At 34.1% G+C, this 18,407-nt stretch overlaps 1 protein-coding gene across 1 annotated transcript; it reads right to left on the bottom strand.

The window, feature by feature from the left end:
* Positions 1–7,214: 7,214 nt before the first annotated feature.
* LOC129877539 (tetraspanin-2) lies at positions 7,215–10,868 on the bottom strand. Its single transcript, XM_055953057.1, has 2 exons — positions 10,312–10,868; positions 7,215–7,665 (listed from the first exon to the last, which is right to left on the bottom strand). The coding sequence occupies exons 1-2, from the start codon at positions 10,807–10,809 to the stop codon at positions 7,354–7,356; spliced, it is 810 nt and encodes a 269-aa protein (XP_055809032.1). The 5' UTR covers positions 10,810–10,868; the 3' UTR covers positions 7,215–7,353.
* Between the last annotated feature and the right edge of the window lie 7,539 nt (positions 10,869–18,407).

The following is an 18,407-nucleotide window of genomic DNA, read 5'->3' as shown; positions in this document are numbered from 1 at the left end:
CTTGTTTGATTTCATTGAAATTCTTCATCTTCTTGCTTGATATCTTTGTTCTAATACACAATTAATTCTGATTATTCCCCTTTCTATAATTGCCAACAAAAACTGTGAATCCAAAAACATAATGAAGATTATTGACTTTTACACCTTATATGTGGTCTTTCCGTGAATAAATTACTCTTTAATTGAATATGGAGAAAACTGAATATGTTTTGTTTCAGCTCCGATTTTTTATTTTTATTTTTTGGGATAAGAGCGAAGGTATGTTAAAGTATTATCTCAAAACTTTATTATTATAATTTTTTGTTGTTTATAATATTTTGTTGTTAGTGCTTAACTTATCAGTTTTGTTTCATCTTCCAAAGGAATATTTTTCTTCTTTATTTTCTTTATTTTTCATGCGAATAAGAGCCGAAAATTAAGATTTTTACAGTAGTATTTTGAACTTTTATATGGTCTTTTGATTAATAAAGTGATAGATCACGAATTCTACTACTGTTGGATTGCCATTTTATTAGCAGTTTTTGTTACTCTTTTTTCCCTGCACTTACAATGCCCCGTATTCTAATCCCAGATCAAGATTAGTATTTTCTATTTTGATGCTCTTATTATTTTTGTAATAAAAATATGATCTTATATTATAATTTTCTAATGTTAATTAATCATCAATTGACCCATTTATTTTGTCATATCAATCTTAAATTATTGATGTTATATTTACTTTTTTGAAAAATTACACATCAATTGACCTCTTCCTATTTGTTATATCAACTTCTTGAATTGTTAATCCTCTTGAAATTGTATTTTGAATTTGATTATACGTCTAAGCCTTCTTCAATGACGAATGAAATAGTTTATGTCTCGTGACTTGGGATGTATGAGAATTATTCGAAAGATGTGTGTAAAGATTTGCAGTGTCTTCAACACCAATCTCTCTTTATCTCTCTATCTATCTATATATATATATATACACAACGGACATAGGCTCGCACATGTGACACCTCTTTTCCATTAGTTTCTATAATTACTATTAACAAGACAAACATATAATAATACTTATGCAGAAATCAGAAGCAAATAATTTTATGGTATTGTTATTTATAGAAATTATTTTATGTGTTTTTTTAGACAGTTTATCAAGTAAGAGTCTAACGAAGGATGTCAAAGATAAAAATAGATATTTTAATTTGAATGAAGCTTATTTTGTTTCATACAGAAATGAATGTGTTGCTGCTCTTTAATCAAGAGATCAAGAATTTGTTTTGGCTCAATAAATTTGACTTCCTCAATTTTTAATTTAATGATCCTTTTTAATGTGTTATTGAACCTTGCTGCTGAAACATTTGTTCTTTCTTCTCTTTTTCCCCAATCAATTGAAAACCTCAAAATATATATGGATCCATATAAATTAGTCATATTAAATATTAGGAGTACAAACACTATGTTTGTTGGATCTTTTTATTTATTTTCAACTGAGTCAAATACATGTGATGAAAAAAAATATATAAACATAATAGTTTGAGAATGCATTTGTCACATTGCGGATAGTAACTATTGATGTTTAGTATTTAACTACTAATATTTAGCGTTACAATAAGCGCATTTTAGTATAAAAAGAAATTGCATCTGAAGTATAATGGTCTTCAAATCTTGATATTATGAAATTGTAGGTTATGGACTACAATCATATTTATATAGTTAAGGTGAATGTTGCTGTAAATTGGAGAAGGATATTTAGCATGAAATTTGCATTATGCAAGGCATAGCGAGGTAAGTTGCTATTGTCATTAGCTAGAAATTTAAAGAGATATATAAGGATGACTATCATCTAACCCAAAATTTATGTTCAGATCAATGAAGTGACTCTAGAATACACGATTTAAAGGTTGAAGTGTGTAGCAAGAAGCGTTTTGCAATCCAAGCGTTGATCTGTTTATTTGGCATATTGATTTCATCTTATTACAATACGAGAAAGATCTTCAATTGTACTGAATTAAGTTTGTTATATAACATAGAAGAAATATGTGTTCTTATTAATTTTTATGAACCCAAAACATTTGAAAACAGAGAAATATATATTTTATGCTTCATAAAAAAATGCCACAATCAAAGAAGAGCCAATTAAATTCATCCTCTATAATTTTTGTGCTTTACTATATCAAATTTATTTGATTGTCATTATTTTATGCTTCAAAAACAAAAACTCCCAAGAATACGTAAGAAGGAGATTGGAGTAATAGATTGTCAACTTCTTTGACAATAAAATACTACCTTCATAATGTGAATCAAGAAATATTTATAACTAATTGACTTGGTTATGCATTTTTTTTCAGTTTATCAAAGGTAAGACATTCAAATTATTGATTCAAAGGGTGAAATGACTAGGTATAATCATGAATAATTGCTTACTTTTTAATGGTTGTTGCTAGAAAGTTTTATCAGTAAAAAAATTATCAAAGCAATTTTAATGTAACTGATTTCTTTTCTTAAAATTTTAGGTTGTTTATGTGGAGTTGGTAATATAAAATTTATTGGAGTTAACTGTGTCCTCTTTTTCCCAATCAGGAGGACTATCCCTCGAGAACTCAATCATTATAAACTCGCACAAAAATGTAAGAAATTTTCTGTTCGAATTTTTTTACTATTTTTCTTTTATATATTAATTTTAAAAAAAATATATTTATATAATGTATTGCATATAGGCACCATCATTAAGCCTCCAACAAACTAGTTTGCTTAAAAAAGAAGATGCTATCATAGGTGATATGACATCAATTTTCATAAATTATTCACCTAATTTCTTATTTATTTTTGAGTATTATTTTTATTTTTATATTTTTAATAATTGTAAGCATAGCTCGACGGAGAAATCGAGCAAATAATAGTCCACGAACATCTCCAGATCGTCGCTGCCTCTGAACAGAGGCGATTTACACACCAACAGTACTAAAATAATCTCAAGAACTACGCTCACTGCAACGTTCTTCTACGTTCATTTCCATTCTTTGGTTTTTCTTTTTCGTTTTTAATTTGTTCCTTTTGATTGATCTTTATTTTTATTTGGGCTTTTAAAGACAACCCATTTTAGTTCTCCTCATCTTTTATATTGGGTGCTCCAATTTCAGCTTTGATTTTGAATGCACCACATCTGTTCGATAAATTGTCTAAGAGGAAAAGAAGCTTGTTGGTAAGCCGACGTGAACCAGGTTCATTTCAACTGGAGTTGGTACCTCCGATTTCCATATCTATTCTTTGTTCATACACTTATAGTTACAATTTGCTGACTTTAGACCTTTGAATAATTTATTAGTTCATATGCGTTTTCATGACTTTGGGTAGTGATGGTAGACTAGGGTCATGTTCTCGCTCAGGGACGGGGACGGGAACGAGGGTAAGGAGGGGCAAGTGGGTTAAAGGAGCGTCTAGACTAGGAGTAGGTTCTTGGAACATTGAGACGTTAACGAGAAAATTCATAGAGCTAGATAAGATTCTAAAGAAGATGAAGCTTAATATAGCTTGTGTGTGTCCAAGAGACCAAATGGGTAGGTTCTAAAGCTAAGGAGGTAGACGGGTATAAGCTTTGGTTCTCTGGTAGATCGAACTATAGGAATGGGGTAGGCATATTAGTAGACAATGAATTAAGGGATCAGGTGATGTAGGTTAGGAGAGTCACTGATAGGATGCTGTCGATTAAGGTTGTCGTTGAAGGGACCACGTTTAACATTATTAGTGCTTATGCGTTGCAAGCGGGCTTAGGCGAGGAGGATAAGAGGCATTTTTGGGAGGATTTGGACGAGTTAGTGGGAGACATACCTCCTACTGAGAAGCTTTTTGTGATAGGGAATTTCAATGGGCACATCGGGTCTATTTCGGGAGGGTATGATGATGTGCATGGAGGCTTTGACTTCGGGAAGAGAAATAGAAGAGGAGTTTCACTTTTGGATTTCGCAAGAGCTTTTGGGTTGGTGATAGCCGATTCAAGTTTTCCAAAGAAGGAGGACCACTTGATAACCTTCCGTAGTTCAGTGGCTAAGACTCAGATAGATTTTCTACTCCTTAGGAAGGATGTTAAAGGTTTGTGCAAAGACTATAAGGTCATTCCGATCGACAACCTTACAATCCGACATAAGCTCTTAGTGATGGATTTAGGAATCAAGATGACGAGAAATAAAAGGGTCGGGGGGAACCGACCTAGGATCAGATAGGGGAGTTTGACCACAGCTAGTGCCCTGGATATGAGAGAGAAATTGAAGGATATTGGGCCTAGGATAGTAGTGGGGATGCGAACAGTATGTGGGATAGGACGTTTAGTTGTATTAGAAGTGTTGGGAGTCTCGACAGGTAGTCGTAGTCGGCATCGAGGGGACTGGTGGTGGAATGAAGAAGTGCAGGGGAAGGTGGAAGCAAAGAAGATGACGTATGCGAAGTTGATAGAAAGCAAAGATGAGGTGGAGAAGTGGATGAATAGGAAACTTTATAAGATAGCAAGGAAGGAGGCGAAGTCGGAGGTTTCAACGGCAAAAACTACAGCTTTTGAACGCCTTTATGCTGAACTAGAAGAGAAAGGCGGGGATAAAAAATTGTTCAGGCTAGCTAGGGCGCGGGAGAGAAGGGCACACGATGTGGGTTAAGTGAAGTGCATTAAGGACGAGCATGGAAAAGTATTGGTAGAGTAGACCCTTATTAAACAGAGATGGCAGTCATACTTCCATAAACTCTTGAATGAAAAAGGGGATAGAGAGATTGTGTTGGGAGGTTTGGAACATACAGGGAGGCGTCATAATTTTGGGTGTTGCAGGAGTATTACGATCGAGGAGGTTAAGGGTGTTGTTCGTAGGTTGCATTGGGTAAGAGAGACCAGACCTGGCGAGATTCCTAGAGAATTTTGGAAGAGTGCGAGCTCGGTAGGTTTGGAGTGGTTGACTAAGTTATTTAATGTCATCTTTGAGACGGCAACAATGCCCGAAGAATGGAGGTTGGGCATAATGATCCCTCTATACAAAAACAATGGGGATATCCAGAGCTGCAACAATTATAGAGGTATCAAGCTTCTAAGTCATACTATGAAAGTGTGGGAAAGAGTGGTGAGATGAGAGTCAAGAGAGGTGTGTCTATTTCAGAGAGCCAGTTCGGATTTATGCTGGGACGATCAACTATAGAAGCCATCTATCTTATGAGGAGACTGGTGGATCAGTATAGAGAGAGGAAGAGGGACTTGCATATGGTATTCATCGACCTAGAAAAGGCTTACGATAAAGTACCACGAGAGATACTATGGAGATGTCTGGAGGCTAAAGGTGTACCTGTGGCGTACATTAGGGTAATCAAGGACATGTATGAGGGTGTCAAAACCAGGATAAGGACAGTAGGAGGGGACTCAGATCACTTCCCTGTCGGGATGGGGTTGCATCAAGGATCAGCTCTCAGTCTGTTTTTATTTGCCTTGGTGATAGATGGATTGATGTGACAAATTCAAGATGAGGTGCCATAGTGTATACTTTTTGCGGACGACATTGTCCTGATTGATGAGACTCGTAGTGGAGTTAACGCTAAGCTGGAGGATTGGAGACATACATTGGAGTCTAAATGGTTTAAGCTGAGTAGAACCAAGACAGAGTACTTAGAGTGCAAATTCAGTGAGACACCTCAAGAGGTTGGCGCAGAAGTTAGACTTGGTGACCAAGTCATCCAAAAGAAAATTAGTTTCAAGTACCTTGGTTCTATCATGCAAGGCAACAGAGAGATTGACGATGATGTCACACCGTATTGGGGCAGGGTGGATGAAATGGAGGCTCACTTCCGGTGTGCTATGTGACAAAAAGGTGCCACCACAACTTAAAGGCAAGTTCTACAAAGTGGTGGTTAGACCGACTATGTTATATAGGGCAGAGTATTGGCCGGTTAAGGTCTCTCACATTCAAATGATGAAAGTTGCCGAGATGAGAATGTTGAGATGGATGTGTGGGCATACTAGGAGCGATAAGATTAAAAACGAGGCTATTCGGAACAAGGTAGGAGTGGCCTCGGTGGAAAATAAGATGCGGAAAATGCGACTGAGATGGATTGAGCATGTGAAAAGGAGAGACACAGATGCCCCCGTGTAGAGGTATGAGAGGTTGGCCATGGATGGTTTTAAGAGAGGTAGGGGTACGCCAAAGAAATATTGGGAAAAGGTGATTAGACAGGACATGGCGCAATCACAGCTTACCGAGGACATGACCCTAGATAGGAGGGTGTGGAGGACCACATTAGGGTAGAAGGCTAGTATATAGTCTCGTTATTCCTCCTTATTAGTAGGCGCATTAGCGCACTATAATTTCTTGTGCTCTGATTTCTGTTATTATCTATTACATTCTATTCTTTGATTACTCTATTTTATCCCCGTCGTTCTCGTTATTTGCTTTCTCATATATGCCTTATCTAACCTCTTTTATGCTTTTATGCTTTTATTGAGCCGAGTCTTTCGAAAACAGCCGTCCTACCTTGGTAGGAGTCAGGCCTGCATACAGTTTACCCTCCCAAACCCCACGTTGTGAGATTTCACTGGATTATTATTGTTGTTGTTGTAATGTATTGCATATATTTTCTATTTTGAATTTTTCATTTGTGTGTATTTAGAAGAAGTTTCATGACCGCGTGAAACGCAGTTAGTTTTCCTAGTTCTTAATAAAATTATGGAGAGATATTTCAACTCTTTTTTAGTGCAACATCTACTTAAAAAAAAAAAAAGAACACTACCCTATCCCTTCTCCTTAGATATCTCATGTGGAGTTGATGCAAATAAATATGCTTCGATAAATAGTACCTATTTAATATGATTTCTTGATTATGCATATAGCCATTTTTAAAACTAAATGTAAAAAAATTAAAAACATCATCTAACATGGACTAAAGGAAATGTCGTTTTATACTTTTCCTTTCCTTGTGAGGTCCTTTCTCTAAATTTTCGATTGAAGGTAATAATCTAAGTTTATTACATGTATTTAAATTGTACAAGAAATGTCAATTTTAAGTGTTTGTTGATATTTTTAGCCTTTACTTTACCAATCATTTTGAGTCCTTGGAAAATGTGAACTCTTAGAAAAACGAAAAGGGCCAAGGTACGAGGGTAAAATGCTTGCTCTTTGGATACACTTTTCAGTTTTCCAAAACAACAGGTAAAACTTTCACCGACGAAAATGTACATCAACTAGTAAAAACAAAGAACCATTAACTAGTTTTCCACAATGCCACATATGACTTAATTAAGACAAGATAGTACAAACTAAAAAGAATATGTGCAAATGAAATATAAAAAGTAGCACCAACTGCATCACTACTACCGTTTTGAGAACTGAAAAGGGGGATGAATAGAAATCAAGCCCAACCCTGTTTGTAGCGTTGGAAAAGTTGTTCGGTTTGGGCATTTCTGTAAGCACTGCAAGCAATGAGATATACCCAAATAAGAAGTACCACAGTTATGATGAGAATGAGATTTGCTTTCCTCCATTCTTTTCTGAGATTACCCAACAAACCAGCTTTGCACGCATCACAGTTGTAGCACAACTGATTTGGGTTATTGTTCCAGATGGAGCAATCTGCATCTGCTATTGTGTTTGTTGGATTATTCCACACGGTCGGGTTCACATACTGGTAACCACAAATTGTTGGAGGTTTACAACATCCTGACTGCAAAATTTACACAAGACCAAGAGTTATGTTGAACAAATTGATTAAATAGCTAAATAAACTTGTAAACTAGTTATCTCATTACTTATGATAGACCCTCAATCCGTATAATTAATGTTCTGTGGTCCCAAAACTTGTCAAATCGTAAGCCCTCTCATGGAATCAGGAGAGGAGGACAGGGAATGAATAAATTGCAAAGGTAGTTCATGCTTGTGATCCCAAGCGGATCATAATTTGAATATAATATATGGATTTGATTTCGGAATGCTACCACAATCTTTTAATAGTGAACACATATGTATGTTATTCACTAGAGAGGTATCAAAGACTAGTAGTTCCTGTATTGCATGAAAGCGACAGTCAGCTTCATAGCTTCAACTGGGTGAAGGGGCGGATCTACGTGGTGGTTGGAAAAATTACACTGTATATATAATGTATATATAAGGTTAAATCTGTATTTTATGTATAGATACTACAAAATGAACCCTCTTGACATAGAGACCTGAAACTTGGTTCAGTGGTCAAAGGAGTTCAAAAGTTGCAAGAGGTCTCCAATTCGATTCCGTTCTCTCTAGATTACATTTCCAGCATTAATAGAAGTAACTCCACTCACTTATTTTTGTCTTCTTTATTTTATGCTTAACTATGCTAAATTATTATTTTTTATTTATTTGAACATATCAAATTTAATTATCACAATATATTTAAATTTGTAATTTTATCTCTACACAATGTTCCTAAGAATAAAGTTTATAAAATGAATTATGAGTCATAATTCAACTTAATTCTTTCTTATTATATAAATAATCTACTAATATTATCCTAAAATTGTAATATGTATTTTTTATTAACTTTGTATTTGTTAACTAATCAACTTTAAATGCACGACATCTTCGATTCAACAAAGCATTTTGGACATCGAAAACATAGATATGAAATTTTATTACTATTTAAAATCATGTTATATCTTTTAAGAGTTATTTGGTGTGAAGTATAAGGTATAATAATCCCAGCGATAAAATGTAGGGCTATTCATTTGGTTGGAGGTATTCGACAATCCTGAAATTATTTATCCCACCATTTATACCTTAGTGATGGACTAAATTATTCCACATACATGCTAGAATAACTTATCTCGGGATAACTTGTTCCCATCCAAACGACCTCTTAATTTTAGAACTAAGTTTTGAAAGATAGGGCAAATTTATATTTAAAAAAATAAAATCGCCCTTCATTTTGGACGTCTCCGCAAATTTAACAAATTTTTTGTGAAGGCTTTACATATTACTATAGATATTTACGAAAAGATTTTGTGCTTTCATACATAGAATTAAATTTATGAAAAAATCATTTTATGAAGAAACAAGCTGATTGTCCCTCCATGTTCTTAAGTAATTTTTGATCTTTAAAACGTGTTTCAAAATAAGTGATTTGTTAAAAAATCAATAAAATAATTTTAAAAAACTCAATGGTGCAAGAAAAAAAAATTAAAAGAGGCATGATAAGGCAATATAAAATCTAGAATTTAAGATTAGTCTTTTTCTTAATCGCCCCGACCTATTTTTGAACCCTCTCGATCAAAATTCTGCATCCCCACTAACCGGGTGATTGCAAAAAATTTGAACAAAAAGTTATATTTGAGGGCGATGAATTTGTATGAGCCACATATACATAGGCTAATACTGATTTCTTGTGACACAAATAGAATCTAAACACATGGCATTAAGCACCAAGAACATACATATACTAACATTATAAGATAGAAAATCTAGATTATTCATCATTAGACAACCAGCGGGTAAATTGGACAAGTGGGCCAAACTCACCAATCACCATGTTTATTTAGCTTATATTGATAATATTTGGACAATAATGCAGTTTTTGCATTCTATTAGGATGACAAACTCAACTAATTTTCTTCCAAAATTATGGACTCATCCTTTCATTTACCAACAATTTCTCATGGTAGGTCCCATCTCATCCCACCATTACTCTTGAACACCTTTTTTCATTTTTTTTTAATTATACTCCGGTAATGATTAAGCAGTTGAAGTCAAATTAAACCTCCATTAACTTGTCAGAAACTATTTAATTATATTCGCTTCATTTCAAAATAATTAAATTATTGAGATGTTTTACACTCTAAAAAAATGAATGTTAAAAAATTAACTAGACATTGTTTTTTCATTTTTACTATTATGATTATTGTCAAATTACTATATAGAATGACTAAATTAAAGTTTTTTGAACGCATCACGTAGAAAATCTAAATAAAGGGTAAAAATGGAGGAAAATTCTAAAATTATTCTTAAAAATTGAACAATTAAGTTAATTTGAAATATGAAAAATATTTTAAACAATTCAATTATTTTAAAATAAAGGAAATAGTATAATAGTACATTTTAATTCATGCGTTACCCCTTTTATCTTTTATTTTCTCAAACTCTACAAACAACCAAAAACTTGCTCTTTTATCTTTCACTTTATTGAGATTTGCTTTTGACAAATAACAAAAGCAGAGATGCTGATGCTCCCTGCCTTCTTTTGGGGGGATCGAAGAGGTTAATTGAAACACAATAATCAACTTAATTGTTAATTCTTGGCTGAATTTATTTAATTTTAAAAAAAAAGGAAAAAGTAATTTACCTGGATAGGTGATAGATGAGCGGCGAAGAAGTGATCAGCAGTAATAAACTCACTATTAAGCTTAGGACAAATATCAGAAACAGCCAAACACGCCCTTATGTTCCCCCAACTATCAGCATCGGTAATATGATTCCTCAGCCAGGACGAGAAACCTGCAAGCCTGTACTCACTATAACCCCTACCGGGGACGGTATACGCGCCGTTGGGGCGCGTGACAACAAAAGCAAGAACGAGGAGCACGAGCAGGAGGATGATGAGAATGGCCATACAGACCAAATAGATACCCAATAGTCCTTCTTTTTTCCAATAAGCACCGACGAAGCCAGCTAAGGAGACAAGCATAACGGCGAGACCCATGAAGACAACCGGCCACCGGAGCCAGTGGATACACTCGTTGTCGGGCTTCGAGGCCAGCCACGTACCCGCTGCGATTATAGGGATGGAGCACATGAATGCCACAAAATTCAAGAAAGCTGTAATGTTATTGCTCAGAGACATGGCCTCAAGATTAAAGAATTAGAAAGTCTAGTGTGAAAGGTTAAAAGTGTTGAGGCACCGGCTACTTCTATAAATAGCAGTGACCAGAGTAGCAAGGGCATACTTGTAAACACGCATATGGGTCAATTTAACTGATGTTTGACACGAGAACAAATTAAAAAAAAAACTTATAAGTCGTAATTTAAAATAAATTATAATTATTTTTGTGATTATAAAATATTTATTTTTTAGTAACACACGTAAATTATCATTAACAAACAAAACCAATACACATAAGGGGCATCTAATCCACTCCCTATCCCAATCTTACTGTCACATTTTCCTTTTAGTACAAGAATATTATCATTATAGCCATATAAATGGTCTAGGGGTATTTTAGAACACAAATTTCAAAGTTTTTTTTTAATTTTTTTTATGCCAAGTCAAATAATACCACTTTAATGACTCTGAAGATTATTTTTTGAAAACTTTTGTGAAAAAACTATTTTACCTCATCTTATAATTGCCCTGAGTCACATTTGATCCGTTGGTGTGATTAGTTTTGGAGTTTTGAAGAAAAGTTGAGTAATATGTGAGTTTAAGAGTTTTAAAGACTAAAGTTGTTCAAAAAGTGATTATTGGTATCAATCAGAGTTACGAGTCTCGAAATAAAATTTTGTCAGTTCCATCAGCTCCGGATTGTGGAAATTAGTCTATAAGCATCGTCGTCGTCACATTTGAGGTCGTTTTGTGGAATTGAGGTCCTAAGTTGGGAGTTTGAATTAAAATGGGAGAAGGTTTGACTTTGGTCAACATTTTGAGTTTGGATGCTCGAATCAGATTTCTGATGATTCCGTTGGATTCAGGATGAGATTTTAGGCCTAAAAGAGGCTTCGTCATATTTTTTGGGAGTTTCGAGAGTTTTTTGGTCTTTTGAGCCTTAAGTTGGTTTAATTGTGACTAAACGGATTACAAGTCAAGGAGACCTCGGATTCGTGTTCTGACAATTCCATTGAATCTAAAATATCATTTCCAAACTAGTAGCATATTTGGTTTGTGTTCGGAAAGTACCCAGTGAGTTTTGGGTGAGTTTTTTAAGCTTCTTAGATGTTTTGGCGTTGTTTCAGCAAATTGTGGCAACTAAATGATTCATTATTAGTTTTAAAGATCAAAAAATTATTTCGAATGTTCTGAAATTTTGAGTATAAATTATAAGACTTATCTGCAAAGTTTGGTGCATTTTCGCTAAGCCGAGGTTGAACTTTTATTGCAAAATATGAAATAATTATTTACAGAAAAGAAATGATATTTGACTGGGCAAACGAATACGAAATTGAGTTTCAATTGAAGGAACAAGTCCATATCATTATTTAAGACATTTAGGAAAAAGAATCGGGTCATTTCGCTATCGTATGAGAAAGTTACTGCCTTTATACCAAAAAACATTACTGCTGGTTTTTGGTGCATAACAGCCCTGTACTGATATTTAAAATTTCAGATTGTGCTCATTTGATATTTTGAGCATATTGGGAGTTATAGAGCTCGAAATAAAGTGATTCTTGCGGGGGTCTTCTCGAATTAATATGGGGGTTAGTATCCGATCCTCAATTCGATATTTTCTCATGATTTCTTCATCTGGTTTTCTTTTACTATCCATAAATTTCTTGGGTAAAATTGAAGTTTTATCGATTTAGACTCTATTTTTGATGAAAAGGTATATTTAGGATCCTTGTGTTATGTGTAAACTGATTTTGGCAAAAATTTGTTGATTTATCAATTATTTTCATCATATTGACCACGTATAATTTAGATTTTTTCGATAAAGTTAAAATTTTCTAAATTGGAGATTTCAAGATCGATTTTAACTTCATTTTTGATGAAATTTCATATTTGAACTTTTCTAAACATGGGTAAGATATTTTTTAAGAAATATTTTAGATTTGAGTCGGAGTTTCGGATCTGGATGATGGTAAGGGTGGTTGAGCATGGTAATAGTAGTTCAGGATGGATTCTGATTAGGATGCAACTATGTGGTGATGGTTTTCGTTTAAGGGGATCCAATATAATAATGACGACTTGCGAGTATCTAAGATTTCGGTGGCTACACTTGATGAGTAGAGTAGTTATATGGAAAATTGTATGATGTATTAGGAACCACTCGAATAGAATTGAAAAGAGTTTCAACTTATGGTAGATGACTTATGGATGAACTATAGGAAGAACTTACAGTTCTACATGGTTATTAAGGATTTTGAGCTGGATTTATACTACTCTGTTGATGGAAGTTACATAAACACTTGGTGGTGAATAAAGGTTATGCACTTATGGTATAAAAAAACTTGGGGTGATCAAGGGTTTCTCTAAGATTTTGCATGTGAAGGGTTGTATATGATTGATATTGATTTTTGATTCAAAAGTTGTAGTTTGAGAAAAAAGCACCATCAAATTTAAAATTAGTGCTATTGACCTTGACTAGGGTTAATTGCCAACAGGGAATGCTTAAATTAGGCTTGGAGCTAATAGTAGCTTTTCTTTTGGAAAAAAAAGAAAGAAAAGCCATAATTTAGAGTTACGGAGGTGGCAATATAATTTTCAAGAAATTTTGGTACTAATGATGGTTTTGGAAGCATGAGTAAGGATCAGTAAGGTCGTGATATTTCATTGGCATCGAATTTTTTGTTTTAGTTATCGAATTATGATGAATATATTGGGTTTTGATGAGTTGAGTATGTTTCGAGCTATATTGGTGATCAATCAGATATCGTATGTAGAGAGGAGTCAAATGGATGGAAATCAGATAATTGATGGAGTTTTAATTATGGATACTAAAAAGGGAGTATTCTGAGTAAAAACAAAGGAGAATTTTGGGAAATTAAGGTATACCAGTAGCACTGTATCTGCGAACCTTGTTGAGAGTGCTTGTATGAGGTCTATCGTGGAGAATTGCAATTTTTCGATAGTCTTGGTATTTATCTTGTAGTTGAGAACATGTTTCAGCTATATGTGATTGACTTTGAGGACCATTGGACCTAATTCTGTCATTTTCAGGAGTTGTCCACAATCACAACTACTATTCCATCATCCCAATAATTGTATTAGAGCTTCTGTATGCATGGGTGTATTGTTAACTAGGTGGTTACTTGGTTGTCTCCTTTTTTGGATCAAATTAGTTAGGTTATCCCTTGATGAGTATGCATTGTCTAAAAATCAGGTGTTTGCAGTTAAAGTTTGTGGAAGGATTATGTTAAGAAAAAGAAATTTAACTAAGATCAGTGATAGGTTTGTGTATTATGCGTGTATGGTGGTTGGCTCTGGATTCACTCCGAATTTTAATGGATAATAGTTCAGAATCGCTTTGTAGTTGTGTGATAAGGGGGTTTGTCTTAGTGACTATGCTGTATTCTAGAGGATTTTAATTCATGGGTTCGTTCGCAGCTTGGTAATCACTCTTGGAATGAAAATATTTTTTCATCTTGGTTCAGAAGTTCCAATCATGGTAGGATATTTTGATGGTAAATTCCTCGAAAGCAGGTTCCTTTGAAGAGAAATAATTTTTTTTTTTTTTTTTTGAAGAGAAATAATGACTTTGAAAATTATGCCTTAGCCTTAGACTCTTGGTAGCATCGAGTATCCTTCTTTCTTTTACTTTATGTTTCAGGACGAACATATTTTTTAGTGGTGGATGATGTAATGACTCTGAGGGTTATTTTTTGGAAACTTTTGCGAAATAATTATTTTACCCCTCCTATAGTTTCCCTAAGTCACATTTGACCCCTTGGTGTGATTGGTTTTGAAGTTTTGAGGAGACGTTGAGTAATATGTGAGTTTTAGAGTTTTAAAGGCTTAAGTTGTTCAAAAAGTAATTTTTGGTACCAATCAGAGTTACAGTCTCGAAATGGAATTTCATCAGTTTCATCAGCTCTGAAATGTGGAAATTGGTCTAAGAGCATCGTTGTCTTCAGATTTGAGGTAAAGCTCAGGTTTTAGAGTAGTTCGAGATTAAAATCGAGGCAAGTGAATTTCTAAACCTTTGCTTAAACTTGTAGGATTATGGATTCACATTTTACGTGTTTGAGATTAATGGAAAATGAATTTGGGAGATTAATTGATGTTCAATCGGACTTAATAACGAATCATGGGGTAATAAATGACAAATGAGATGATGTAACACATTGTGTTCGATATGAATTGATCATTGGCTTATGGTGAACATTTGAATATATATTGAGTGATATGATTGATGATATCTATATATATTTGAGATAGCGTGCCTTGACTACATTGAGACAAATTTTGTGCGATTATGAATTTCATTGTACATTGATATATCTGTGATTATGTCTGCATTGTACTAATTCTATGGCACCACTTAATCAATATATTTGAGAAATAAATGAGAAGTAGGGGATGGGCCACACGCACCGTGGAAGGTATCACAATAGGAGTTGGGCCACATGCTCCGTGGCAGGTTACATAGACAGATATGTTCCCATGGGTTTCAGACTGAGATTCAGCGAATGTGTACCGTTAGGACAGACATACATCACTATATGTGACATTTCATTGCACTACATTGCATCATACATCTTTTGCCTTTTTGGACTGTTTTACTCCTGATATCCCCCTGATATGTATTATTGACTTATGAGACCCTATTGATATTTGAGTTGTACGGTTATGGAGACATGTGTATACTGGTATTGTGCTGTTAGAACTGTTAGATTGAGCTGATTTCTGTGCAGGTTGTAGTCTGGGAGTTGGATGATATGACAAGAGTACGTGTGTCTTATTAGCTTAGCTTAGTATTAGTCGTTTGCTTATTGGGTACCGTGCCGGTGGTACTCACCCTTAAAATTATTCGACGTTTAGCTACTCTTTAATGCTGAAAACAAATACTGAAATATAGATACTCTTACCTAAAATACTGAAAAATTCTAGCATCGTGTGTTGGAGGAGTTCCGTGTTTTAAGTAGGGGTATCTTTATCCTAATTGTATTTTCATGCTAAAAATGTCTACTTTCTAATTACATTTGAAACGCTGAGTAAACTTTGATTGTCTACTCCAAAATTGATCATGCCCCCTAATTATTCCATAATAGTTGACTCGAGTAATTTGGATTTGTATTGGATAGACCCACAATGGATAAAGTTTTCCCTATCAAGTAACTTGAACACGCGCGAGATCTTTAATTAATAGTGAGAGTTTCAGGCATTAATCTTGAAAGAGTCGTTCTTAACATACTTGGAATTTTTTGCTGATATGCATTATGCACTAAATAAAATTTTACATTAGAATTAAAAAGGCTTCATTTTTTATGGTTCATCAACATTTACAACAAACGATAGTAGCATGAAGAAACAATCCTGCCAAAAAAAAAAACTGACTGCCAGAAAACAAAGTTAAACCAACAAACATTCCACAACTGGTTCAAATGGTCCCTTCTTAATTAATTCCGAAAAAGGTCAAATATATCTTGTACTATTGTAAATAATTTAAATATATTCCTTGTTATATTTTTGAGCTAAATATACCTCTATTGTTATACTTTCGGTTTAAATATACCCCTCTCATTATACTTTGGTACAAATTAGCCGTTAATTTTAACGTAATAACACTTCAAAAACTCAACATTAAATAATTAATTCTAATTTTAAATATCTGATTTTTTTAGGAATAAATAAAAATTTTAAGTACTAATTTAAGATTTTTTTCCTTAAAAATAATAATACAAAATGCATTGCATAATTTTAAATACTCATATATGAAATTTTTAAATACTAATTTGAGTTTTTTTCCTTACCAAATGAAATGCTGCAAAATTATTTTAAGTATTAGGTTTGACAGTGATGTTTTTAGTTTATTCTTTTGAGAACTTTAATATTACATTATAGTGGCTCATTAACATTGGCTCATTATGCAGCATAATGTCTTATTATGAAGAATTTCATTTTACGTTTGTGATAGCAAGAATGTGGCAAAATAATTTTGCACTATTTTATTTTGTAAAAAAAAAAGACTCAAATTAATATTTAAAAATTTCATGTATTAGTATTTAAAATTATACAAATACATTTTGTATTGTCATTTCTAAGAAAAAAAAACTTAAATTAGTACTTGAAAAATTTAATTATTCCTAAAAAAATTATACATTTAAAATTGAAAATAAATTATTTAATTTTTGAGCTTTTCAAGTGTTATTCCGTTAAAATTAAGGGCGAATTTGTACCAAAATATAATGAGAGAGATATATTTGAACCGAAAATATAACAGTAAAGATATATTTAGCCCGAAAATATAATAAAAAATATATTTAAATTATATTAAATAATATAAAAGTATATTTGACCCTTTTTCATAATTAAATTCATGCTGACAACCATAGAAAAGACAACTTCGGAGCAAATACAGACAATTGGAATAAAGAACTTATCACTAATAATTAAATACCACATAAGAGGCTGCCAACCGGAAGGGGTCGCTTGGTATGAAGGATAACACTAAATAATTTTGGAATTAAATTATAGTGGCACTTAAGTTGATGTTTGGTTGGAAAATCCGGAATAATTTATCTCAGAATTATATTTTAGCTCCCCAAGCCCAACCATCTCGGACAACCTTTTCTGACTGTTTTATGGAGAAGTATATTCCCCGGACCTTAAGGGACAGGAGGAGAGACGAGTTCCTGAATATAGAGTAGGGGAGGATGTCTGTTGCCGCTTATGAGGCCAAGTTTCGTGCCTTAGCCAGATATGCTACACAACTTTGCTTCAGTCCAGAGGAGCGAATTCGCCACTTTGTGAAGGGATTGAGGTCAGATTTGCGAATTCTAGCTTTACAGGTTGCTGCTTCAGCAAAATCCTTTTAGGAAGTGGTTGATTTTGTAATAGAGATATAGATTTTTGTATCGACTTAGAGCCCGGCACTCGCCCTATTTCCATTCCACCTTATAGAATGGCCCCGGATGAGTTGAGGGAGTTGAAAGCCCAACTTCAAGAGTTGTTGGGAAAAGGTTTCATTAGACCGAGTGCCTCTCTTTGGGGTGCTCCAGTCTTATTTGTGAAAAAGAAGGATGGTAGCCTTTGTATGTGCATAGACTACAGGCAGCTGAACAAGGTGACTATTAAAAATAGGTATACCCTTCCTCGCATTGATGACTTATTCGATCAGTTGGAGGACTGTATTTTCTCAAAAATTGGTTTGAGGTCTGGTTACCATCAGCTGAAAATACGGGCAACAGATGTACCGAAGACGGCTTTCCGAACCAGGTATGGCCATTATGAATTCTTGGTAATGTCTTTTGGGCTTACAAATGCGCCTGCTGCTTTCATGAGTCTGATGAATGGAATCTTCAAGCCATATTTGGACCTCTTTGTTATTGTTTTTATTGATGATATATTGATCTACTCAAAAAGCCAAAAAGAACATGAAGAGCATCTGAGAACAGTTCTGGGATTGTTAAGGGAGAAGAGGTTATATGCCAAATTCTCCAAGTATGAGTTCTGGCTTGATTCAGTAACTTTCTTAGGGCACGTGGTTTCTAAAGATGGAGTGATGGTGGATCTCCAGAAGATTGAACCAGTGAAGAGTTGGGCAAGGCCCACTAATGTCTCAGAGGTAA

The sequence above is a fragment of the Solanum dulcamara genome, chromosome 12 (genome assembly GCF_947179165.1).
Source record: "Solanum dulcamara chromosome 12, daSolDulc1.2, whole genome shotgun sequence".
Taxonomy (NCBI): Eukaryota; Viridiplantae; Streptophyta; class Magnoliopsida; order Solanales; family Solanaceae; genus Solanum; species Solanum dulcamara.
Note: the sequence above shows the minus strand (reverse complement) of the source record. Positions and strands in the feature narration are given on the sequence as shown.